Source organism: Panthera leo, chromosome D2 (genome assembly GCF_018350215.1).
Source record: "Panthera leo isolate Ple1 chromosome D2, P.leo_Ple1_pat1.1, whole genome shotgun sequence".
NCBI classification, from domain to species: domain Eukaryota; kingdom Metazoa; phylum Chordata; class Mammalia; order Carnivora; family Felidae; genus Panthera; species Panthera leo.
Genome location: NC_056689.1, coordinates 59,940,825 through 59,967,086, shown reverse-complemented (window position 1 = coordinate 59,967,086; position 26,262 = coordinate 59,940,825). Strand labels below are relative to the sequence as shown.

Here is a 26,262-nt window from a genome sequence, read left to right as displayed (position 1 = left end):
GACACAGAATCCCAAGCAGGCTCCAGGCTCTGAGCTGTCAGCACAGAGTCGTAGGCGGGGCTCCACCTCACAAACCAGGTCATGAGATCATGACCTGAGCTGAAGTTGAACGCTTAATTGACCGAGCCACCCAGACGCCCCAAAACATACTTTAGAGGCACCAAGTGTATGTAATTTCTCTAGCAACACCTACACATTGATATGCAGGGGTCCTTTCCACCCCTGACTGCCTTCTCAGATGATGTGGTATTCCCCCTCCCTCCAAGTCCAGTCCCTCCTCATGAGTCTGCTTCTCCCTCCTTCCCCAACAACTTCAGTGAGAATTTGCATCAGCCTCATTCTGTCCTCTTGGTCTCAGCATAGAAACACTCTCCAGTCTGTCCTGTCTTAGAACTCACTCTTTCATCCTCATCTCCCCACTACCACTACCACAGTGGCTTCCTCTCCTTTTCCCTTCAATCAAGTTTCTTGCAAAGATCCTCTAGCATTTGCTGCCTCCACTCTCTCTCCTTCTATTCATTCCTCAAACCACTACTTATCTGAAGTAGATCTTCAAGGATATTTTTATTTCCTTTTCTAAGAAGCTTGACAACCTCCTTGATAGTCCCTCCTGTGATTTCCATGGCATCTTTCTCCTGTTATTTTCCTCTTTTTTAGATAGTACTTGGTTCATCAATAAATGTTGGTATTTAAACTCTATTATGGGCCTGATCTCTCTCTCTCTCTTTTTTCTCTCTCATTCTTTATTTTTGTTGTCCTCTTCTTAGCCCATTCCTTTCTCATGGTTTGAACAATTACTACTAAGTTAATGGCTCAAAAATATTTATCTACAGTAGATATGTCTGCTGAGCTCCAGTAAAGGGTACCCACATGTCTACTAAATATCTCTGGTTGAATGTCTCATGGACATTTCAATCTCAACATGTCCTAAACATCACCTTCCTCCCCAATTTTCCTCCTCCATTTATTTCTAGTTGTCACAGGATTTATTTCATCTTTGTATCCTCACTTTTAGACGTGAGCCTGGCACAGAGAAAGACTTCAATAGATGTTTGGTGAAGGAATGAATAAGCTTGAGTGGCCACATGTCTGTGTGTGTGATATCACTGAGGAAACTTTTGGCTAAGAGTTACAGAATAGTTACAGAAATAGGCCCTCTTAAGAAAAGTGAAATTTATTAGAACATAAGGGAGGAGAAGGCTTGGAAAATGAGCAGGAAGCAAGATACTCTTTGAAGGCCGAGAAATGGGAAGCACGACTGTTTTTCAGCAGGAATCATCTGGCCAGGGTACACTTGTTATGAATAAATTTTGACCATCCCTTCATTTTTGCATCTTTTGGCCAAGAGTCAAAACCTTGGAGGCTGCACCTAGTGGTCAAAGTCAGGTCATATGAACTCACTTACTTTGGCTGCTCAAGGTCTGGTTTTCTACCAAGAATATCCCCAAAGGAAGAGGCCCTCAGAATATGAGAGGAAGGGTTCAAGGCTGGATAATCAAAACAATATGACATAGGCCTTTTACTATCCCTGTTTTTCAGATAGGAAACAAAGGTTTATTTATTTATTTAAGTATATTTATTTTTAGTAATTGCTACACTCAATGTAGGGTTTGAACTCACCACCCAAGATCAGGAGTCTCATGCTCTTCCGACTGAGCCAGCCAGGCACCCTGTAACTAAGGTTTAAAGAGCTCAAGTAATTGTCCAAAGACATACAGCAAATAGGTAGCAGTTTTAGGATTCATTCTCACAGTATTCCAGAGGTTGTGCTCTTACCTACTCAGTCTATGGCCTTCTAAACTTAACCCTTGTCTGAATCTGTTTTTAATTAACTTCCTTGACATAGGCATGGACAGTGTGTTATGTTGCTTCACCTTTATACCCTCTCCTCTAAGACTTGGCCCCATCTTCACCTTCCCCCACGAAGCCTCCAGAGATTGACATGGAATTTTCCCTTCTCTGAATTTTCAGGGCATTTACAACTTGAGCCTTCCTAAGCCTGCCCTTGATAACTCACTGTCTGATTATTTATTTATTTATTTATTTATTTATTTATTTATTTATTTAAAATGCTTATTTTTGAGAGAGCACAAGCAGGAGAGGGGCAGAGGAAGAGGGAGAGAGAGAGAGAATCCCAAGCAGGTTCTGTGTTATCAGCAGGCAGCCCAAAGCAAGGCTTGATCCTGGGAACCTTGAGATCATGACCTGAGCTGAAAGGAAGAGTCAGATGCTTAACCCACTGAGTCACCCAGGTGCCCCAGCAGCCTATCTTTTTTTAAATTTTCCATTTTGTACAGAGAAAATTGAGACTCAGAGGAGTTACTTGCCCAGTTAACACATGTTACTTTGAACACACTAGGCACACAATACTGTTTGTTGAATGGATTTGTTTCCAATTTTTCATTTACAAACTTGCCATAAACATCTTGGAACATATATCTTTATTCCTATAAATGGAATTGCCGAGTTCAGAGTCCGCTGTATTTAAAAAGTGTGTATGTATATTTCTCCCATATTTGAAAATCTGCTATTGCAGCTTGTATCCAGTAGACTCTCAATAGATGTTTCTTTGGCTAATTTATTTCTCGCGGTGCATTTCGGGAGTTGTAGTCTTTGTGATGATTGCTGGGAACCATGGTCTGAGCCAGGCTCAGGAAACGGGCGTGGACGTACCTATCACACAGCGGGCTTTAGGACCCGGCGGGGCACCGTGGGCCGGGGGAAGGGTCGGGGGAGGTCGGGAGCGCGTCCGTGAGCCGAGAGTAACAGCGGCGTCGGTGGCGTCGGGAGCGAGCGGGTCCGGGAGCGGCGCGGGTGGTGGAGGAGGAGCCCGGGGCTCGGTAAGCGGCGCCGGCCCGGGCCGGTTCCCGAACCTGACCAACCCCTGCAGCTCCTGTCGGACTAGGCCTTGGCCCCGAGGCGGCTCTGGGGGCGGGGCCTGCGCTCGCCTTGGGGACGAAGGTGGTGGCGAGGGGCGGGTGGGAGGGGGAGGGCAGCTGCTGAGGCGGGCAGAGTTTGCGTGCGGCTAGGAGGCTGGGCCCGGGCGGCGGAGGGGGCTGGAAGCGGCTCGCTCCTCCAGCGGCTGGTCCCTCGGACCTTCCGGTGCAGGTCACGGCCCTCCCACTCCCTGCTGGGTCCTCCTAGCTGCCGAGATGCTGACCTTTGACCCGAGCGTGGGGCTGATCCTGCCGCTTCAAGCTGCCTCCAGAGCCTCTCCCACTCAGCTTGTCCCCATTCGAGGGAGGCCTTCTGCCCAGCCCAGCCTGGCCCTGGGATGAGGGCCTTTGGACAGGACCTCTGAGAAGGGTTAGAGGCAGGCCCGGTTGTCCTGGAAGGCCCCTCATCCTGCCCCTTTTTTCAGTCTCTGACGGGCTGCAGTCCACCTTACACCCAGAATCAATGAAGCGACCGTGTTTTCTCAGGGTTACTTGGTGCAAGCCTGGGAGATGAACCTGTTCCCAGGCAGGCGTGGGGAAGAAATAGAGGAAAAGAAGCAGGTTCTCTGAGGAAGGAGAGCTATCAGAAGCCAGGGAATGCTGCCTTTGGAGACTGGGGAAGTGCGAACTTGGGCCAGCCTGAAAAATGTTTCTGGATCATCAGACCTTCCCCTTTTCTTTCTCTCCAGAAAAAGTTTTGAGCTTAGTGAGGACGGTTTCTTTGCTCTTCTGAGTTCCCAGTGACTTTGTAAACCAGGACAAGTATGGTTTGTGTTCCTGTCTTAAGCACAAGTTAATGGAATTATTTTGGGTGTGTCTTCAGCTGGATTTGTGTGCACAGTACTTTCCTAGGGGAAAGTTTTTGGGATATCAAGTCTATCAGTCTAGGGAAAGGTGGATCCTTCTTGTTAGGATTGTAAAGGGGGGATTCCCACTCTTCTTAGTCAATTGGGAAGCGTTTATGACTTTTTTTTTTTAAAGTAGGCTCCAGGCCCAGCTCAGAGCCAAAGCTGGGGCTTGAACTCAGGACCCTGAGATTGAGACCTGAGCTGAAATCAAGAGTCTGACCCTTAACTATCTGAGCCACCCAGGTGCCCCAAGACTATTTCATTGGATGTTTAAGCATTATAATTCACTCATTCGTTCAACGTTTGTGTAATAGAATTTTAAAAAACCCTTGAAAACTCAAAGCAGTTGTGACAGTTGGAATCTCACATAGAGTCAAGTTCAGAAATCATAAAACTTGGGGAAAACAGCCAATCACAAATTGGTCCAGGATATATGAAGGTGAACTGTTTATTCAACACACATCTATTGAGTAGATACTATGTAACTGGCCCTGTGGTTAGAAATAGGAGTATCTTTTCTCAAGGACATCAGAGAAACATTCATATGAAAATTATAGTGCACTGTTACATATCCATATAAAGAAATTTATACAGTGTGAAGGGAATATTGCCATTGTGTGGGAGAGTCAAGGATATTTTTGCAAGGAGGAGTTACTTTAGTTGGGTTTTGAAGGATGAGTAGGAGCTTGTACAAATAAGGTGTTCCAGTTCAAGAGCACAGCATGCACAAAGGCATGGTGAAAGTGTGACGACAAGAAATAACATGATGTTTAAGTATTAGAAATTTGTCCTAAGCAGGATGTTTGGTGGGGAACTTGCCATGAGGTAAGACTGAAAGGAGAGTAGGGAGCCATTGGAGTTCTTTATGTTAGGGAGTGACAGATGTATGAATTCAAGTAATGAGAAATGTGTCAGTGAACTAGTTACCTAGAGTCTGAATAAAGTGTGGCATTGGGAACGAAGAGGAGAGGTATGGATTTTACAAATATTTCTGAGATACGCACCATAACTTAGTGACTAGGGAGAGAGTAGGCTAAGGTTTGTAATTTGAGAGATTGCGTGAATGGGCATTTCACTGACCAGGATGTGGATTAGAAAAAGTAGAGCAAATTTTTAAGGGTTGGGGTGACTATGGAAACAGGTATCGGGGGGGATATCTGGTTTGTTGATAGCAAGTTGTTTGTGGGGTGTGCATACGGAAGTGTTAGGAGACAGCTGGAAGTAAGGAGGCCTGGCGAGCTTAGTATCTTGGCCATAGCTCTCTGTAGGTGAGGCCGTATATGAAAAAATCCTGGGGAAAATGATGTCTGTTTTGTTTGTTGATACGGAAGAATTGGAATCTGCACTTCTTCCATTCAGCAGTGAGTGTCTCAAGGCAGGTACCATAACTTAGTAATTTTGGGTCCCCTTTTTGTCTCATACTTTACCTGTGCCATTATAAGGTCTTGATAAATGTTAGTTATTAAGCCAGCAAGAAATCCATTTACTTAGTAAGGTTGCAGTTACCTGTTGGCTTTTAAGAAGCTTATGAGAGTCTGTCTTAGAATTTTCGTTTTATACTTAGGTGGTATTCATGAGGCTTGTATGGTTGAACAGGAAAGGAAATGAAGAAGATAGGAGTGACGTGCTGCTCGAGGAGGTTCAGGGCTTGAACAGGAGATGGACAGTATTAATTTACAGGAGGCTCCAGCTCATCGAGAAGAGGTTCTTACAATGAATTCTCATTCTGGGAGATGTCAGAAAAATGTGATTTTCAGTCAAAGTCTCCCGAAAGCCTGTCAGTTTGGAGTTGGGTCCTCCTTATGAAGGTGCGAGCGTGTTCCTTCTTGTATAAAATAATTTGAAAGGGAACCTGAGGTAGTCATGTTTATTTAAACCTCTTCATCTGTATTATTAGTTTGTGCAAGTAGGCAGACTCAGTAAATTCATTTGGGACCAGACTGAATTCTCTCCTGTGAAGCTACTTCACCTCTAGTGGATGCAGACAGTGGCTGATACGTAGACTAAGGATTGGGAAATTCCTCTTTTTGCCATTTGCTGCTTAGTCTTAGGAAAGTCCCTGAATTACTTCTACTTTCCTTTTCTTTTCTTTTAAACATTTTTTTAAATGTTCACTTATTTTTGAGGGAGAGACAGGGCGTAAGTGGGTGAGGGGCAGAGAAAGAGGGAAACACAGAATCTGAAGCAGGCTCCAGGCTCTGAGCCGTCAGCACAGAGCCCGATGTGGGGCTCGAACTCCCAAACTGCAAGATCATGACCTGAGCCGAAGTCAGATGCTCAACTGACTCAGCCACCCAGGCGCCCCCACCCCTTTATGTATGTATGTATGTATGTATGTATGTATTTATTTATTTTTGAGAGAGAGAGAGAGAGCACGCACGCTCGAGAGAGAGCACGCATGAGCAGGGGAGGGGCAGGAGAGAGGGAGACACAATCTGAAGTAGGCTTCAGGCTCCGAACTGTCAGCATCGAGCCCAGTGCGGGGCTTGAACTCACCAACGGTGAGATCATGACCTGAGCCGAAGTCGGTCGCTTAACTGACCGAGCCACCCGGGCGCCCCTGTTTCTACTTTCAGGTGTGAGCTGAACACCCACTCTGAGGTGAGCCCTGTAGACCACATGCAAGATGTGAATGCTGCCCCATAGTGGCTCATGTACCTACTGGATCAGGCTGGTTCTTTCCTAGTAGAAAGTGGGGATGATGCTTGTCAGACAATGTCCTGACTTGACTGGCTTTTCTTGGATAAGGTGGGAACGTTGATATTACGGATATCAGTTTGGAGTTTCCGCAGAACTTTAACTGAATCTGGATTTTGAGTATTCCGTTAGTCAACACCTGATTTTTTGCGCTACTGGGATAGTCTGCTAGGACAAAGGACTACCAGAGAAGGATTTAGTGTCTTTACCACTTTCTATAGCTGTTTTACTTTGGCAAGTGAAATCTTCATTGTAAAATTATGGTAATTAAGTACCTACTACAATAGTACCTGTCTACTTTAAAGGATTAAATAAAGTATATTTAAAGCACTTAGAACAGTGCCAACTATATAGTCAGTATTCAGTAGTGTTATTTATCATATGTCACCTTGATTGGAAGGCTGTGCTGTGAAAGATTTGGAGGAATGAGTGATGAGTTCCCTCCCCAGGACTTCATAAAAGCAAAGTGATAGCCTGAGGGGATGGTGGCCTATCCTTTAGCTCTCCATGAAGAAATTCAAAGAGGTGGCTTCATGAGTGCAGACCTCACTCTGTTTTTATTTTGGAGATAAGAGAGACTTGGAGTGACTAGCACTAGAAACCCGTTAAAATGGAAAGGCATTATATGCTTCAGAGACAGTCTGTGGGGTGGAATTGGGGGAACCAGTGTCCCATGCTGTGAGAGAAGCTGTGGCGAGGAACCACGTGGAACAGTAGGATGTGAATCCAGCAAGTGAACTAAATCCTCGGTCCTTCGGAAAGAAAGAGGCATGTTAGGAACTGGTTTGAGAAGGTAAGGGTTGGAGTGTGGAAGTAGAAATACTCTACGTTTTCTTAAATGTTTATAGTGCTAGTATTTACCTTCAAGGAGTGTGGTATGCCTTTCGGAAGAATTTAGGGAGCAGATAACTTCTGCCTAAGGATTAGACACACACACATATACATACGCATACACACACGTGTGTACCCATGCTTCTGGAGAAATTGTGGACTTTTGGGAGAGCCAGGGCAGGAGACTATATTTCTGGTTTTATAAACATACTGCTTCTTGTGTATTGAGTGAATGGCCAGTGATCAGACAATGATAATATTTGACTCAGCTAGCCACAGCTTCTGGGGAGACAGGATTTTTATCTCCTTCACTTGAAGCATTTTAGATTACTGTAGTCAGTGTGTCTTGTGGTCTATCACAGATGGACAAACTGGGGCTGAGGTCCTAAGGGAGGGGATGCCATTGGTGAGTTAGCGTGGGGAGAATGAGCTGGGAGTAGGTGAGGGCTGCTCCAGGGCCTTTTCTAGAGGTGACAAGTTTTATTCATCCTCTCAGAATGGTCCTCTGTTTAGATGTTCCTTTCAAAGCATTTGATGAGTTTCAATGCTTTGATGAGTACTTCTCAAACTTTAGTGAGTATCAGAATTACTTGGGATAAAGTTTTTCAGCCTCGTTAACTTTCACATATTGAGCCAGATAATTCTTTGTTGTGGGGACCGTCCAGTGCGTTGTAGAATGTTAGCTTTCCCCTACCTAGTAGATGATAGTAGTATCTCCTTTCCCAGTTGTGACAGACAAAAAATGTTTCCAGTCATTAATTTCCCCTGGAAGGCAAAATTGCCACAGTTGAGAACCACTGACCTGGGGTCATTATTAAAAATGTAGACCCCTAGTGTCAACTGTACTAAAAAAAAAAAAAAAAAAATCTAGACCCCTGGTCCTTATCTTGAAAAGTCTGTTTCAGTAGTGGGAAAAGGGAGCTTAGGGATCTACATTTTCAGGAGGCACCTCAGGAGGTTCTGAAACAAGTGATCACAGCTCAGTGGTAGCAAAGTATAATCGTTCCTAAGCTGAGAGCTGTATAGATTTATACTTGACTTGCTCTGCATTTCATCTTTCTGTCTTACCTTACTGTATCTTTCCGTTCATTATCAAATTTTGGTGGAGAATTATCCTTAAGAGCACTGACTAAGCTCAATTAAAATTTTATCAGGGCGCCTGGGTGGCTCATTCAGTTACGTGTCCCAACTTCAGCTCAGGTCATGATCTTGCAGCTTGTGAGTTTGAGCCCCGAATTGAGCTCTGTGTTGACAGCTCAGAGCCTGGAGCCTGCTACCAATTGTGTGCCTCCCTCTCTCTCTCTCTCTGCCCCTTTCCCGCTTGTGCTCTCTTTCTCTCTCTCAAAAATAAACATTAAAAAAGTTATTATCTGGGCGCCTGGGTGGCTCAGTCGGTTAAGCGGCCGACTTAGGCTCAGGTCATGATCTCGCGGTTCGTGAGTTCGAGCCCTGCGTCGGGCTCTGTGCTGACAGCTCAGAGCCTGGAGCCTGTTTCAGATTCTGTGTCTCCCTCTCTCTGACCCTCCCCCGTTCATGCTCTGTCTCTCTCTGTCTCAAAAATAAATAAACGTTAAAAAAAAAATTAAAAAAAAAGTTATTATCAATTAAATCTTTTTGTGGGTATTAGTGAGTTTCAGCTGTTTTTTTTTTTTTTTCTATTACCATATTGGATACATCTATCAACTTTACTAGACAGATTCCTTTCCAGTGTTTTCTTCCAAGTTTTTCTACCATTCCATTCATTTGTATGTCTTTTTCACTTTACCATTATCAATATTTATATACAATATTTATATATATATGCATGTGTCAGACACATGCATATGTATCTTTTACTACTTACGGTGGCACTTCTACCCATTGGCAAACTAGAGTGTTGAAACTCAAGATATCTGGACGTCCTAAAGTTTGTTCATGGAGAACTGGCCTGGAACCTCATCTCAGTTTCTCTGCAGATCCTCAGCTTTGTTTATATATAGGTTACACCACTTCTGCCCACTCTTCTGCCTTTTGAGAGACAGGGTAGCATAGTGTTTAAGAGCAGGGATTCTAACATGTGGCTGAGTTTGAGTCCCTACTCTCACACTGGCAAGTTTTTTTTGTTATTTTGTTTGTTTGTTTGTTTTCGTAACCCCTTTATGCTTTAGTTTTCTTATGGTAAAGTTCCAGGATCATAGGTCTGTGAGGATAAAACCAATTAATGTATACAAAGTGCTTATAACAGTGCCTGGTGCATAGTAAATGTTAAGCAAATGTTAATGTTTTCGTTGTTATTTTTGATTAGTGTCCTGAGTGTGCAAGTTGGGGTCCCTGCTAGTTCTAGTGTTTTGCATGGGTGCTGTTAATTTTCATATACGTATGATTGCACAGACTTTTTAAAAAATTATTTATGTCTATTTTTTAAAAATATTTATTTTTTAAAGTTTTTTTAAAATTTATTTTGAAAGAGAGAGAGAGAGAGCAAGTACGTGGGGGAGGAGCAGAGAGAGAGAGAGAGAGAGAGAGAGAGAGAGAGAGAGAATTCCAAGCAGGCTCTGTGCTGTCAGTGCAGAGCCTAATGTGGGGCTCCATCCCACAATTGTGAGATCATGACCTGAACTAAAGTCAAGAGTTGGGGGCATTTAACTGACTGAGCCAGCCAGGGGCCCCCAGACTTTTTTTTTTTTTTTTTTTTTAGTTCAAGGAATAGCTTACGTAATGGAAAGTGTACAACTTGATGATTTTCTTTCTTTTCTTTGTGTGACCTCCACTCTGATCAAGATAGAGCACATTTTCAGCACCCGAGTAGGCTTCCTTGTGCCACTTCCTCCCACTCATTACCCCACCAGAGGTAACCACTGTTCTGACCTCTGTCACCATGGATTAATTTTGCTGTCTTTGAACTTCATATAAATAGAATCATTTGCTTGTACTCTTTTCTTTCAGAGGTTTTTATTCAACATCTGTGAAAGCGATCAATATTTTTTCAGTAATTTGTTCTTTTAAATTTCTGGGTAGTACCCTGTTCTACGAATAAATTATAATCTTCCCATTCTGCTGATGGACATTTGAATTCTTTTTTATGTATGGAAAAAACTCACAAAAACACAAAATACCCACTTCAGAAACCTTTCAACATTTCAAAAAAGGAATGTTTATTATAATCTAGGCATTTTGGCTCTTCTGTTCCTCGAACACACCAAGTATGTTCAAATCTTGGAGACTTTGCATTTGCCATTCCCTCTATGCCTTTCCCTCTTAACACTTTTGCCAAGACTTTCATGTGGCTGTTTCCTTCCTGTTATTTTGGTTCCAGCCCACATATTACTTGTCATAGAGGCCTTTAATCTCTCAGTCTAATGTAGCCCCCCTATATAGTTTGTCTTCAAGGTACTTATCACTTGTTTGTTATCTTTTCCCCACTCTAGAATGAAAACTCTGAAAGCAGAAATCTTGTCTGTCATGTTCACTTCTGTATCCCTAGTGCTTGGTACCAAAAAGGTGCTCAATAGATATTTGTAGAATGAATGAATGCCTGATCTGTGCATATGTTTTTTCTTTCTAGAAGATGGGCACATTGGTTTTTATTCTTTTTTTTTTTTTCTCCTTTCCTTTTTCCTTTTCTCTCTCCTTTTTCTTTTCTTATGTACTGGTTGAAATGTTTTAGGATGTTTACCTCAGCATCTACCTATAGGTGGTGTTTTGGAGCTTCACTCACCAGTGAAGAGAGGGTGATACTTGCTAACAGTCCATTACCAGTATGAACCTAGAACCCCAGTCCATTAAATTTGGAAGCCTATAGAGAACCGTTCCATGGCCTCCCCCCGGCCCCCGGGTGTATTGAATTGAGATATAATTGATATATTATTGAGATTATAATTAATATATAACATCGATATATAATTTTAAAGTGCACAATGTGATGATTAGATACACATATACATTGTGAAATGATTGCCATGATAAGGTTAATTAAAACATTCATGCATGAGGCACCTGGGTGGCCCAGTCAGTTGAGCGTCTGACTTCAGCTCAGGTTATGATTTCATGGCTCGTGAGTTCTAGCTCTGCGTTGGGCTCTGTGCTGCGAGCACAGAGCCTGGAGCCTGCTTCAGTTTCTGTGTCTCCATCTCTCTCTGCCCCTCTGCTGCTGCTGCTGCTGCTCTCTCTCTCTCTCAAAAGTAAATAAACATTAAAATTAAAAAAACACACCATTCATCTATCATCTCACATAGGCATATTCATGTTGTTGCAAATGGCAGAATTTCCTTCTTTTTTGTAGCTGAATGATATTCCATTTTATGTGTGTATCACATTTTCTTTATCCATTCATTTATTGATAAGACTCTTAGGTTGTTTCCATAGCTTGACTATTGTGAATAATGCTGCGGTGAACATGGGGATGCCGGTATCTCTTTAATGAGACAGTGATTTCATTTCCTTTGGATATATACACAGAAGTGCGATTGCTGGATCATAAAGTTTTATTTTTAATATTTTGAGGAACCTCTATACTGTTTTCTGTAGTGGCTGCGCTGATTTACATTCCCAACACTGTACAGAGGTTCCCTTTTCTGAACACACTTGCCAGTGCTGCTTTTTACAGATTGGCAAATTGAAGCCCAGGGAAGGAAAGGAAATTAAAGTTTACAGAATGAGTGTATAAGAATTGGGGCTAAAACTCAAGACGTTTTGCTGTTATTTAGTATTTTTTTTAACTTTTTTTTAATGTTTATTTTTGAGAGAGAGAGAGTGTGACAGAACGGGAGTGGGGTAGAGTGCCTTTCTCTCAGGCAGAGAAAGAGGGAGACACAGAATCTGAAGCAGGCTCCAGGCTCCGAGCTGTCAGCACAGAGCCCGACGTGGGGCTCGAACTCACCAACTGCAAGATTATGACCAAGCCGAAGTCGGATGCCCATGCCTCAACCGACTGAGCCACCCAGGCGCCCCAAGCTGTTTTGCTTTTAGATTTTTTCCAGTTTTATTGAAAAATAACTGACATACATCAGTATAAAAGGCGTAACAGCATGATGGTTTAAAAAAAAAATTTTTTTTTTAATCTTTATTTATTTTTGAAAGAGAGACGGAATGTGAGCAGGGGAGGAGCCGAGAGAGAGAGGGAGACACAGAATCCAAAGCAGGCTCCGGGCTCCGAGCTGTCAGTATAGAGCCCAACACGGGGCTCGAACTCATGAACTGTGAGATCATGACCTGAGCTGAAGTCAGACGCTCAACCCTCAACCGACTGAGCCACCCAGGCACCCCTGTGGTTTTATTTACATATATCGTGAATTGATTATCTCGGGTTTCATTAGCCTCTGTCATCTCGTGTAGATACAATACCAAGACTTTTGATAGATTAACTCTGGAAACTCTCTGGAAATTAGAGTGAATTTCTTTTAAATTAATTTTCTGCTACTAGAGTTGGCATGTATTGTCCTCAAGAAGACAGTAAAGTCAGTGAATAACTAACTTGCTTAGTGTAACTAGCATTTCTTGTTTATTAGGCATTGGCAGAGTTTGGCTTTAGGTTTTAAAATCTTGATATTTGGTTGTTTTACCCTGAAGGGATTTGAAATGATGTGCATTTAAGACAGTCGTGGCTGGATTGCCTTAAGATAGAATTCTTAAAAAGTTGTATGACTTGAGTCTTTCAGAGAGAAGTTGTTCTGTGGGTCATGGGATTGGCAGTCCCTGAGGTTTAGTGATAAAAGACTTCATTGATATACCATTTACTGTTGGGTTGGGGGATTCGAAACCATTCCTAAGTTTGATGGTAAGTGAAATTAGGATTGATATGTTGCCTTATTCTTTTTTATATTTTGCCTATTATCTCTTATTTCTGAGAAACCGTGTTAAAGCCTAAGATGGCATTTCTGTGGGATTACAGTGGCTTTGCTGTATTTACTGCTTCGCCAGAAGGATTTAAAAGCCCGGATCAACAGAGGTCATAGTGTAGTCGCAGAATGCTTTTTTTCCTTCCTCATGATGCCATAGCATTTTCTTTGTACTTTTACTCTATTTCGCATGATTCGCCTAGTGCTGTGGGGTTATCATGTGTCTGATGTGTCTGTCTCTGCCAATCGATTGAAAGATCCTAGAGGATCAGCTCTGTAGTTTCATTTTTGTAACCCCATAGTGCCTAAATTAGTGTCTTAACCACATTTAGATTTTTTTTTTTTAAGTTTATTTATTTTGAGAGAGAGAAAAAATGCGAGTCAGGGAGGGGCAGAGAGGGAGAGGGAGGGAGAATCCAAGACAGGCTCCACGCTGTTAGCATAGAGCTTGACGTGGAGCTTGAACCCATGAATGGTGAGATCTTGACCTGAGCTGAAGTTGGATGCTTAACCGACTGAGCCACCCACGTGCCCCTAGGTGTTTCTTATGTGTTTGTGGTATTTCAGTGATGCTGAGAGAATTATTCAATGATATGTCTAGTCCAGGGCCTTGTTTTACTTGTAAGGAAACTGGGAAACACAGTGACTTGCTCCATTTCATCTAGGTGGTTGGAACCTAGTGTTCCAGTCTCAGTTTTGCTGGTTGGTTGGTCCATAATGCCTTGCTGCTCCTTAGCTGCTACTGGTTTTCTACAAACAGGAGGGGTTTTGTACAAAGGGGAGAAAAACCCTGAGAAGACATAAATAAATTAAACTCACATTACGGATGTGTTCTACCAGTCAGATATTTTACTTTCAAATTTAAGAGCAGAGGCTTAATTTCTGAAATCCCCCCCCAAAACTTTGTAAAAAAGTGTAGAGAAGTTCTACACTTCTCTCAGTCCTCAACCCTAGAAGCAATGTTTTCTATGTTCCATGGGTTAGAAGTGCTGGCAGGAGAAGGAGACTCTGTTGTCAGTTTCCAGTCACATTTCAGGCACCTTGGGTGGTAAATTCCAATTGTCTGTGATAGTGACAGAGAGTAATGAGACAAGGCTCTTGGCTGAATTTCCCCCCTGCTCCAAATGAGGAAGAGTGATGAAAAGAATTTAACTTCTTAGGAAATCTGGTACTTTGGATGGAATTGTTTTTCCCTCCTCTCCTATTCCCTTTTGCTTATTAGAAAGTATTGATTCTGAAATAGAGAAAGTGAGTTTATTAGATTTGGGGTGGACATTGATTAGCTGTAACCCAATTATAAATCCTCAGAGGGGCATGTTTGTAAACAGGTGCTTCTCACACCCAGGAACTAGTGGTTCCTGCTATTCCCACTAATCAACTGGTTGAAGCTGAACACATGAAAGGTCTATATCTACTAAGTTTAGAATTGCATTGCGTTTGATTTATTTTAATAGGATCCTGCTGATTTCCAATTTATTTTCCCCCGATAAGGACATCTTCCTCTTGACAACCTATTTAAAAGACACAAGAATGTTTTGAACAGAGGCTGTATTTCATGCTTTAAGGTAAAGCCATGATCAATATAGTATAAATTGCCCCAAAGAATCTTCTCTCTCTCTCTTTTTTGGTTGTTGTTGTTAGTTTTTTTTCCTTCAGTTTTCTCTGGACCATAGTGCTTATAAAAAAAAAAGGATAAGATTGGGGCGCCTGGGTGGCTCAGTCGGTTGAGTGTCCGACTTCAGCTCAGGTCACGATCTCGCGGTCCGTGGGTTCGAGCCCCGCGTTGGGCTCTGGGCTGATGGCTCAGAGCCTGGAGCCTGCTTCCGATTCTGTGTCTCCTTCTCTCTCTGCCCCTCCCCCGTTCATGCTCTGTCTCTCTCTGTCTCAAAAATAAATAAACATTAAAAAAAAAATTAAAAAAAAAAGAAAAAAGAAAAAAAAGGATAAGATGTGCCACAGATGCTGGATATCTAGTTGGAGAAATTTTCTGTGCTTTGTGTTTTTTGTGCTCAAAGGTAAATCTCCTTTTTGGCTATATATATTAGAGAAAGGCCATGTCTGAGATACAGTCTTTTAGGTGGTGGATGCATCTCTTCCTTAAATAAAATTTTGATTTTGATTTGAAACATAGCACATATTTTCCAAAAGTCACTGAACAAAATTAATTTTGTTCTGCTGCTTTGGGTTTGTCTGGAAGTAAAATCAGCCTCCTTGCTACTGCCCACACTTGCCATTGGATGAGATTAAGTTTCACAACTAGAGCCTAGAATTTAAGAGAGAGACAGGAATTTTGTCAACAGTAGAAAGAATCTGGGAAGTGAGGGGAAATGTGTAAATCCACAGTGGAGACCTGTGGGATTTCAAGTTCTCCCTTGTAAAAACTTGAAATTCCTTTAAGCAAGATGGGGAAATTGGGCGTGATTCATGGAATTGCTTCTATAAAAGAATTGAAAAATACTTTGAAGTTTGATCTGTAATAGTGTTATATATATAATTAGATTTGACAGAAGTAGATTGTTATGTTTGGTTATTTTGAAATCAGATTTAATTTTTGTCCTTATAACTGCTATTTTCTGCCTTGGGTCTCTTTCCAGAGGAATTTCTGAAGACAGTCAAGTGCAGTGTGATTTATGAGGCAGTGAAGGCCAAGCACTTTGCAGTGCTGAGGACTTACTTACTTTGGGGAAATCAATGGAGCACATCAGTCTGCAGCACACTTCCTGCCTTAATGGTCCTGAGCTCAATCAATACTTGTAATTTAACTTCACCATCAGTCTGTGGGCAATGTGTGCTTTGTAGCCTTCCTTCCATCAACCTCAAATATATGGCCAGATCTATTCTAGTTGGAGCTAGTTACACTTTCTTTCCTGGTTTTGGATCTGGTGTAAGTCTTGTCCACTGGCAGGTTTTAAAGATGTAAAATGTGTTTTGCTGTAGGCCAAGCAATGATTTAAGCCTTGACATTACCTGGTCAGGGGATGGGGTGTTGGACAGATGCACAAGATCTATTACATGGTTTATCATTTTTTTCTTTTTCTTAGAAAAGTTCCCATTGAGAGCTTTTCAACAGACCATCCAGCATCTTGGAGAGCATTTCAGCACTGACTGTGGCTTTCTTTTCACAGATTCTCTAACCATGGCACAGGTGGAGAAAAGAGGGGGTTTGCTCCGGAAATCTTCAGCTTCCAAAAAACCACTGAAGGAAAAAGTGGTGCTGATGTATGATGAGATCTTCATGGTAAGGCCTGGAGCTCTGACAATTCTGCACAGATTGACTCCTTAGTTTCTTGTACCAAAATGAGAAATAAGCTCACCTCTGCCTGCTACCTTCTAGTTCTTTAGAGGGAGAATGAGGGCGAGGATGAGAGTGAGCTCTCTCCTGGTAGAGATCATGATCATGTATTAATTTATATGTATTGTTGTCATGTTGTTCTTACAGATTGTTGCCATGAGCCGGGTAAAACAATTGAAAGGAGGGAGGAAACCTCGGGAACCTTTTTTTCCTGAATATCTTTTTTTTTTTTTTTTTAATGTTTATTTATTTTGAGAGAGAGAGTGTGTGAGTGGGGGAGGATCAGAGAGAGGGAGAGGGAGAATCCAAAGAAGGTTCCACGCTGTCAGTGCAGAGCCTGATGCGGGGCCCGAACCCACAAACCATGAGATCGTGACCTGAGCTGAAATCAAGAGTCAGACGCTTAACCGACTGAGCCACCCAGGCACCCATTTTTTTCTGAATATCTTTAAAAACTTGTCACCTGCATGACCCAACTTACGGACTCTTCTATCCTAAATGTTCCTTGAAGTTTCTTTTGGTCCTAGAATTCTATGATTCTAAAAGATGAACTGTTCTTTCTCTCTCAGTCTCTCTCTCAAAATGAATAAATAAACTTAAAAAAAAAAGATGAACTGTTATATTTCATCTCAAGTGCCTAGTGGACGGAACAATTGCTTAGTCTCTTTCATTCTCCAACTCTATAAGATAACTGATGAATTATTAGTGATTAAGTGGGAGATTTCTTTGGGTCTTCATAACTGCTGATTGACCATGATCCAAGCCTTTGTTTTAAAATTTACCCTGTCAGGGAAGGTGAGAGTAAATTAGATACTCTGCAGGGGTACTTACCTTTTGAAATTCTGATCATAGCTAGCATATGTAAAACAGAATAATACTTCTAAAAAGAGTTACTGAGTATTGAATTTTTACTATGTGCCTGGCATTATTCTAAGTGCATCACTAAGTTCATTATCTCTAATTCTGACAAGAATGCTGCAAGAGTGCTATGTTTTCACATATGCCATGTAAAAGAACATTTCACAGATGAGGAAACTAGGGGTCACAGCTGGAAGGTAATGGAGCCATGGTTTGAACCCTAGTGTTTGACTCCAAGGCCCTTACTTGTTCAACTTTGTCACATGGCCCAGAATAAATAATGTGATCAAGTAAAACATCTAACTCTTGGGAAACCTTAGAGACAGTTTGATATGCAGAAAATTAATACAGAATTGCGCAGATCAGCACAGTGTGGAGCAAATGAGTGGGTACTTGGGTCCTGTTAGGGCTCTCTCTATATGAAGTAAGGTTGGCATACATAGAATTGTTGATTGCGTGAGCTTTGAAGATGGGAAGTGCCAACACCATGAGTAGTCTGAGTTTCACATATAGATAGCAAAATGACATCACAGAAGTGTGAGAGGCAGAGTGTGACCCCTCCTAGGAGAAGGGGATGGAAAGAAATCACTAAATGAGGACCTTATGAGAAGGCCAGAAATGTTGCTTCTCTGTGTCATTCTTAGTTAAAAATCCAGAAGAGATTCCTAGTATAGTATTTTCTTAATAGATCAAGAGTTCGTAACTAATGAAGGTATTAGTTCTTGGTAGTAATTTTAAAAGGTCAACTTATGGGTGATAGTGGGCGATTGATCTCCTGGTTTTATGTCATTAGTTTTCCTTTAAAGTTGAGGTTCTCTTTTTCTTATTTTGCTCCTGAACCAGAAGCCTCTGACTCTTTAGAACTTCTGTTTGAAAATTATTGCTAAGAAATTTTGTATTTTAGCACTATACTTTTGTTAACCTTTTGGACCAATTTGAATTAAGGAAGACCATATTACAAGCTCTGTACAGTGGACTAAATGCATATAGGAGGGCAAGTAGAAGCAGTCAGCACGAGATGTTGTAAAACCATGCAGTATTGCTGATGTGATTCAGGTTCTGGCTCCTGTATGGGCGTAAGTAACTTAACTTTGTGGACCCTCTTTTCTAAAAGGAGTATACTGATAGTATCTACTATACCTGGCTCTCTGGGCCATTGTGTTTCATTTATGTGAAAGGGCTTTGCAGAACATACAGATGCGATAGGGACATCATAATGTGACTATCTTAATCAGTTGGTTAGGTTTACTTCTTGCCAGAAGAGAAAGATTTGGGGGGAGATTCTTTGAGCCATTATTTAACTTCTGGCACACAAATATATATCTATGCACAGTGTCTTCCATTTGGGGGAAAAAAAACCTCCAAAACTGTTGTTCCCTGTTATAGCAGTTTAGAATGATCAAGCATTTTCAAAGTTAATTTTGAAAGATAAGGTTGGTTATGTGTAAGTGACCCTTTCAGATGTGTTCTTAATGCTTTGGTGTTAGCTGGGGACATTGAACTGCTTATTTTCTGGTTTCAGACAGAGGACCCCAGTAAGTGCAGTCCACGATTTTGGGAGGAGCTCTTCCTTATGAAGGTAAACTTGATGGTATCTCTGGATTTTCCTACTAACGAAATTGCCTTCTCCTGTGTTCTACATGCGACACTAAAATGCACTCACATTAAATAGAGTACACTGAAAACGTTACTAAAAATAATATCCCTGTTGTTCCCTTGGTAGGTGAATTTAGAGTACCTAGAAGGCAAGCTGGAATCTCTTGATGGTGAGGAGTTAATGAAGATCAAGGACAATATTAATTGCTTATTTCAACACTGTATCCAAGCTCTGGGAGAGGAACATCCAATTCGAGTTGTCAATGCACTACAGGTATACAGCTGGGAGACTGGGGAAAGGAGTTTAATAGGGGAAAGGAGTTATAATACATCTGTTGGGACCTGAGGAACCTAAAATTGCCCTTAGGTATGAAGTTTTTTTTTCCCCTTTAAATAATAAACATCTATGCCATGTTTGTTGAGCCAGCTTCCTAGTTAAACAAATTGACACTTACACTAGTCATCTTGTTCATTGTATGATTTGATCTAAAGCCAAGACAGATGGACAGAATTCTTGATTATTTGAGGAAAGGAAGAGATAGAGGGGAAACTATGAGGTAGGGATAGTCTATCAGAAGAGATTTAAAAAAAATTTTTTTTTTAATTTTCGAGAGAGCGAGAGAGCATGAACGGGGGGAGGGGCAGAGAGAGAGAGAGAGAGAGAGAGAGAGAGAATTTTAAGCAGGCTCCACACTCAGCACAGAGCCTGATGAGGGGCTTGACCTCATGACCCTGGGATCACAACCTGAGCCAAAATCAAGAGTCGGACACTCAACCGACTGAGCCACCCAGGCACCCCCAGAAGAGATTATTCTTAAAACAGTATTTTCTCACTAGATTAGGAGTTCTTAATTTGAGGTTTCAGAGGGTCCTTGACAACCTGAAGTTATATGTAATATTTTAGGTGTATGTGGCTATTTTTTTCTGAAAAGAGAGCTTTCATCAGATTCTCAAAAGGGTCTGTAACTCAGAAAACATTAAGAATCATTGTTCTTAACGCTAAGTCACATATTCATGGGAAAGACGCACTGAGTAATTATTTCTTGAATGACTGTTATGTGCCAAGCATTGGGATAATGGGGATACATTACAGGTTTCTTGAGAGCAAAGACTTTGTTAGTTTCATTCAGTACTTTGTTCCTAGTGTATAGTACAGTGCCTGGCAAGTAGGACTTCAGAAGTAAATTTTTATTGAATGAATCATGGGCAAAATTTCTAAGTTTATAGTCCAGTAACTCCGGTGCATCTTAGATCAGGCTGAGTAGCGAGGGCAGTGATTGACAAGCTTAGAATATGAAGAATCCATGACAACATAAAGGATTTTATTGGAAATTTTGATATTATTTTTTTATTTTAGAGAAAGCATGCGGGTGGAGGAGAGAGGCAGAGTGAGAGAAAGAGAATCTTAAGCAGTCTCCCTACTAAGCACAGAGCCCGATGTGGGGCTCAATCCCATGACCCTGGGATCATGACCTGAGCTGAAATCAAGAGTTGGACGCTCAACCGACTGAGACACCCAGGCACCCCTGGAACTTTTGATAGTTTGGGTTTAAGTTTCTAACTTCCTAGTTGGGCAAATCACTTTGTGAGCCCCAGTTTTCTCATCTGTAGATTATAGAAATTACCTGTTGAGCTGATGTCCCAGAAAGAAGGACCATGTTTACCCTGTAGTTGTGTTAACAAAGTTAACAGTAAATTCTGCGTTTTGGGTATTGCAGTTGTAGGGGTTCACTGAAAGCTGAAATGAAAGTTGGAAATTGTACTTAGAATTGCGGTAGCTCACTATGGAGGCATGAATGGTAAACTGTTTTTAGTTCAGTGGAAGTAAATTGCGTTAAGTCACTTAGTAACCCATAAAAATATAGTATATTATTAAAATGGCTGATACTTGTTGAGCTTTAGAAAGTTTCAGGCACTATTCTTAGAGCATTAATAAAGTTCCAGGGAGTATTCCAAGTGTTTTAATTCTCATAGTTCTCACAACATCCCTATGAGATGGGTGCTATTATTGTCATTTCCATTTTATAGATGAGAAAACTGAGGCACTGAAAAGTTAACTAACTTGTCCAGGTTTACACAGCTAGTCAGTAGTGAATGGAGATTATAATGAATTTAAGATTTCTTTTCATGTTTATTTATTTATTTTGAAAGAGAGAGCAAGCGAGCGAGCACGAGCAGGGGAGTGACAGAGAGAGAGAGAGGGAGAGAATCCCAAGCAGGCTTCACGCTGTCAGCGCAGAGCTCAACGCGGGGCTCGATCTCACGAACTGCAAGATCATGACCTGAGCCGAAATCGAGAGCCAGTCGCTCAACTGACAGAGCCTCCCAGGCGCCCCATGAATTTAAGATTTGAAGCAACTGGTTGTTATCATATGGACCAAAATAACTTTTGTAGTTGTTAAAAAATACTAAGAATTATAAACTAAAATGTAAATACGGTAATGAATTTTAAGTAAAGGAAAAAAGCTCCACCAATCCCATGACTCAAGCTCAAGAACTGTTGTTATTTTTGAATTCACCTTCCAGTCTTTGTCTGCAATGCAGTTTTTGAAAAGAGGATGACTAAAAAACAACAACAAAAAAGATGGCAACAATTTCAAGTGCTGTTCCTCTTTTAATGTCTGGATTTTGCACGTAGTAAGACTCCGACTGTTCTGAAGCTTAGAGTGATAGAGCAATTGAATGTCAGCTGTGTAAGGAGGAGGTTCTGAGGTGGCAGTGCGAGGCGACAGATCCAGTGCCCTTCACGTTTTGAGACTTCCTTTCTACAAAAGAATTCTTTCTCTAATCTCTGCAGACCTTGTGTGCACTCATTCGAGGAGTCCATCAAAAGAATAAATCTACCTCTGGGTTTGACATCATCAACATGCTGATGGGCTTTGACAAGGCAGAGTTGTGCATGAAGGTGAGGCGTAAGTTGTAGATGTGCTTGTGGATGGCTGCTTCTGACAGCTGTAGACAGTTAATGTACTAGAAGATTTGCACTCAGGTGGATAGAAATGGTTGAATTTGTTCTTGAATTTGGATATTTTTGTTTTACAAATTTGTTTATCTGAATAGAGGAAAATTTGAAATTCAAATTTGAAGTATCCTTCCCCTGCAGGATAAAGACTGAGCAGTTTATTTTATGATTTGTATTATGTGCTCATACATTCTTAAAAACACTTATGAACTCAAATAATATATAACAAGGGTAATGTAATATGCAGGGGTAACTTTAGTTCTAAACTTAAGTTTTCTTATTTACATGATGACTTTACCAGAATTTTTATTTCTGCTGTTTGACACTTTTAAAGTAATAGCTTTATTGATAGATAGTTCACATATACAATTCACCCTTTTAAAATATGTAATTCAGTGGTTTTTTGTTTTAAGATTTTACATTTAAGTAATCTCTATATCCAACACCATGGAGCTCAAACTCACAACCCTGAGATCAAGAGTCACATGCTTTACCGACTGAGCCAGCCAGGCACCCCTCATTGAGTGGTTTTTAGTATATTCACTGTTAATTTTGGAACATTTTTATCACTCCAACAAGAATACATGTTCCCACTAGCAGTCATTCTCCATTCCCCCTTCTCTCTAGCCCCTGGCAACCATTAATCTGCTTTATGTCTTTATTGGTTTACCTATTCTGGACATCTCATCTAAATGGAATCATACGTGGTGTTCTGTGTCTAGCTTCTTGCACTTAGCATAATGTTTTCAGGGTCCACCCGTGTTGTGGCATGTGTCAGTGCTTCATTCCTTTTTATGGCTGATACTTCATTTTATGAATGTACCACATCAAATTTATTCATTCATCAGTTGATAGACATGTGGGATATTTCAGTATTTTGGCTATTATCAATAATGCTGCTGTGAACATTCATGAACAAGATTTTGTGTGGATGTCTGTTTTCAATTCTCTTGGGTATATACATAGGAGGAGAATTGTTGGGTCATATGGTAACTCTATGTTTAATATTTCAAGGAGGTTCCAAACTGTTTTCCAAAGTTAGTATACCATTTTACATTTCCATCGGCAGTGTATAAGCATTCCAGTTTTTCCACATCCTCGTCAACAATTGTTTTTGCCTCTCATATATATATGTGTATATATATATACGTATATATATATTTTTTTTTGGGGTAGAAATATTTATTCAAATCCTTTGCCCATTTCTAGATTGAGTTATTTGTTTTATATTGTTGAGTTGTAGGAGTTCTTTATATATTTTGGATAGAAGTCCCTTATCAGATATCTGATTTGTAATGTTTGACACTTTCTTGAGTGAATGTTGTTTATAATATGAACTTTGAAGAACTAGTCTTCTGTCATTCTCTGAATTTGAAATAATCTATGTGACAAAGAATCCTTATAGCGATCAGGTTATTTTTTACAAGTTATGAATGTACAGTTGTAAGTACATGAAGACTTAGTACTTGGAGTCCGTTTTCCAAGCCTCTACTGCTCCTATGTATATATCATGGTAAAATCTCAGATCTCGCTCTCATTCTTGTAGTTCTCACTATTGTCTATATGCTGCCGATTACTAAGTCTCTATTGTTAGTCTTAACATCCCCTCATGAGGCTCAGAGTTGTATACTCTGTAAGCAGTTGCTGAATTTACCCACTCATACATCCCTAAAGTACCTCTTGCTTGACATCTACAAAATGGAACTCCTTATTTTCCCTTCATCTGTTCTTCCTCATTCATTCCCTGTTAGAATGGGCTCTCCTGTCATCTCAGTCACCCAAGCCAAAAGCTGGAGTCATCCTTGACTCTTCCTCTCATCTTTCATATCTAGATGATCACCATGTTCATCTAATTTTGCCTCAGTTCATATTTTTCATACCTGTCTTTGCTTTTTTCCCCCTACTGCCAGTGTCCCCATTATCTCTCACCAGAACCATTTCAGTGATGCCTTCATTCATTCTTTTGACAAATGTTGGTTAGGCTCCAATGTGCCAGGCACAGGGGATACACAGGCAAATAAGACATGGCAGCTTCTTCAGAAAATTGCTAGATTAGTCCTCATTTGTCTCCCTCCCTTCAGGCTTACCATCTTTAAATCTGTCATCCACACTGATACCACAGTGATGTGTCTTACACTCAAATCTCTGCTGCTTAAAACCCTTCATTAGTTTCCCATCAATAACAGGATAAAGACCAAACTCCCTAGTTAGCTTTATATAGCTTTCATGACCTGCTCTCTATTTATTTCTCTAGTCTCTCTCACCACTGTGTTTCCCTCTGTACTTTCATAATAATAAATTACTTGTGTTCCAACTCCACACCCAGGGCCGTTTCATTCCTCATGTGTCTTTGATCATGCTATTGCCTGTCTAGAATTCTTTTCCTCATCAAGTTTTAATTAACTCCTACTGATTTTCCAAAATATAACCCACCGCTTAGGAGTCTTGGAATAGGTGACTTCTGAGATAATTCCCCTTTTCCATGTATATTTCTGTCATAGTAACCATTAAATTAAAACTGCTTATTTTTTTCTTCCAGTAGACTAAAAATGCCTTGAGAGCAAAGGCCATTACCTAATTTTTCTTCTTGAATTCTTTGAAAGCACAATATTTAGCATATAGTAGACCTTCACCATATATTTGTTGAATTGAAGTAACTAATTTTGAACCTTCACTTGAGCTTTCAGCATGCTAAATCCTATTCTTCATTCATTCTCCTCCTTCATTTAATGTAAAATATTTCTTTTCTTGTTCCTTCTGTTGTAGTGTGTGAGGGTTTCATCTTTGATTACATTGGGTCTGAGAGCTGGTTGTTAGTACAAGTGATATACTCCAGTCACATTGTCTAGTAGAATCGACCAAGGTGGACACAGCTAGTTTTGTTGGATAGTGTCTATGGCCAGTGATGGCTAGTAGTGATATTGTCTCTTTGTTGTTTATTCAGCGTGCCTCCATCAAATGATATATTTTATCAGATAGTGAAACTTATCTATAGTTATTTGACCATTATTAATCTTTTTTAGCCATTATTGGTCTTTAACCACTTTTTTTAACCACTTATTTTTTCCTAATGTAATTGAATTAATTTAATTGAATTAGTTTATTGTTTTTAATTTATTATTCAACCACTGTTATTAGCCTTTAAAAAATTTACTTCTATTAAACATTTTTTAACATTTTTTAATTGTTTTTGAGAGAGAGAGAGAAAGAGAGAGAGAGACAGTGTGCAGGCAGGAGAGGGGCAGAGAAAGAGAGGGAGACAGAATCCGAAGCAGGCTCCAGGCTCTGAGCTGTCAGCACAGAGCCCAACACAGGGCTCAAACCCATCTACCATGAGATCATGACCTGAGCCAAAGCTGGATGCTTAACCACTGAGCCACCCAGGCACCCTTACTTCATTCTATTCTAAAGGTCATGAGAATGATAGGTTGCAAACATTCATTTGATGAAGTAGTGAATTCTTTGTTATTCTGTGCTGTTGTTCTAAAGCATTTTTCCCCAAATAGCTACACTTTGAAGTCTTACTTTTCTTTGTCTGATCTTGCAAGGCCTAGGCCTGAAGGAGTGATATGGTTGCTTCATTGAATGCTGTACACATTAACCTGTGTAACATAAACCCAGAGTTGGACAGAGACACAGTAGAGACGTTATTTGGTATGCTTTAATACTTAACGGATCTCTTTCTCAGAACTTGATGGAGAGTTTGGATTCATTGCTTTGTGCAGAAGGTTCTGAAAGTCTGAAGAGTTTATGTCTGAAACTTCTCCTTTGCTTAGTGACCGTAAGTGACCCATTTATATGTTTCTCTATCAAGGGTGTTACTGACAGTAGGAGCAAGCTTATTTGAATGCTTGAGCCCAAAGTTAGAAAGGAAAAGAGGAAAAAAAAAATTCTCTGCTGGGGTATCATATCACTCCATTGTGTGAATGTGTAGAAGGAAGTTAGATGAATGGGCTTTCACTTCCTGGAAGCTGCTCTTTGCAACCATTGGCATTTTTAGCCTATGGGATACATGATATTTCTCACTTTAGAGGTACTACCCCTGCAGAATTCTTGTCTTCTGAATTGTCAGATTTGCTCTTCTCATCAGGTCTCATTTGGAAACAGTTTTTGTGATTCTGAATAGTTATTTGTTCTGATTTTGACATAACTGGAAGCTGGCCCGTACCTTCTAGTGGGAGGAGGGCGGGGTGTTGTTCATTTACTTCAAGTAATTCCTTTTCCCTGCCATCACTCAAAGTCTTCTGGATCATAAACTTCTTTCTGTGCATTTGAGGAATGAAACCCCCCCAAAACTGAAGTAAATGCTTAAGTGAGGGTGTGAGAGAAACAGTACATTCAGAGATTCAGGAAGTTTTAATTTGCTCATTTCTTACCCTTCTAGTGTCTGACTGTTAAGGCTCTGGCAGCTTCAGAGGTGCTTATT

At 40.8% G+C, this 26,262-nt stretch overlaps 1 protein-coding gene across 3 annotated transcripts in view; it reads left to right on the top strand.

Moving 5' to 3' along the window:
* Positions 1-2,757: 2,757 nt before the first annotated feature.
* Positions 2,758-26,262, top strand: part of ARMH3 (armadillo like helical domain containing 3) — a 172,336-nt gene continuing 148,831 nt past the window's right edge. For 2 of the 3 annotated variants that reach the window (XR_006194307.1, XM_042907597.1), the window contains exons 1-6: positions 2,758-2,840; positions 16,254-16,366; positions 18,801-18,857; positions 19,002-19,148; positions 21,672-21,779; positions 25,525-25,617. Coding sequence is in view for 2 of the 3 variants with exons in the window: in XM_042907597.1 (XP_042763531.1) it covers positions 16,265-16,366; positions 18,801-18,857; positions 19,002-19,148; positions 21,672-21,779; positions 25,525-25,617 (507 nt within the window). In the remaining variant the exon portion in view is untranslated. The remainder of the gene's footprint in view (positions 2,841-16,253; positions 16,367-18,800; positions 18,858-19,001; positions 19,149-21,671; positions 21,780-25,524; positions 25,618-26,262) is intronic. The other variant, XM_042907598.1, reaches the window with a different exon arrangement.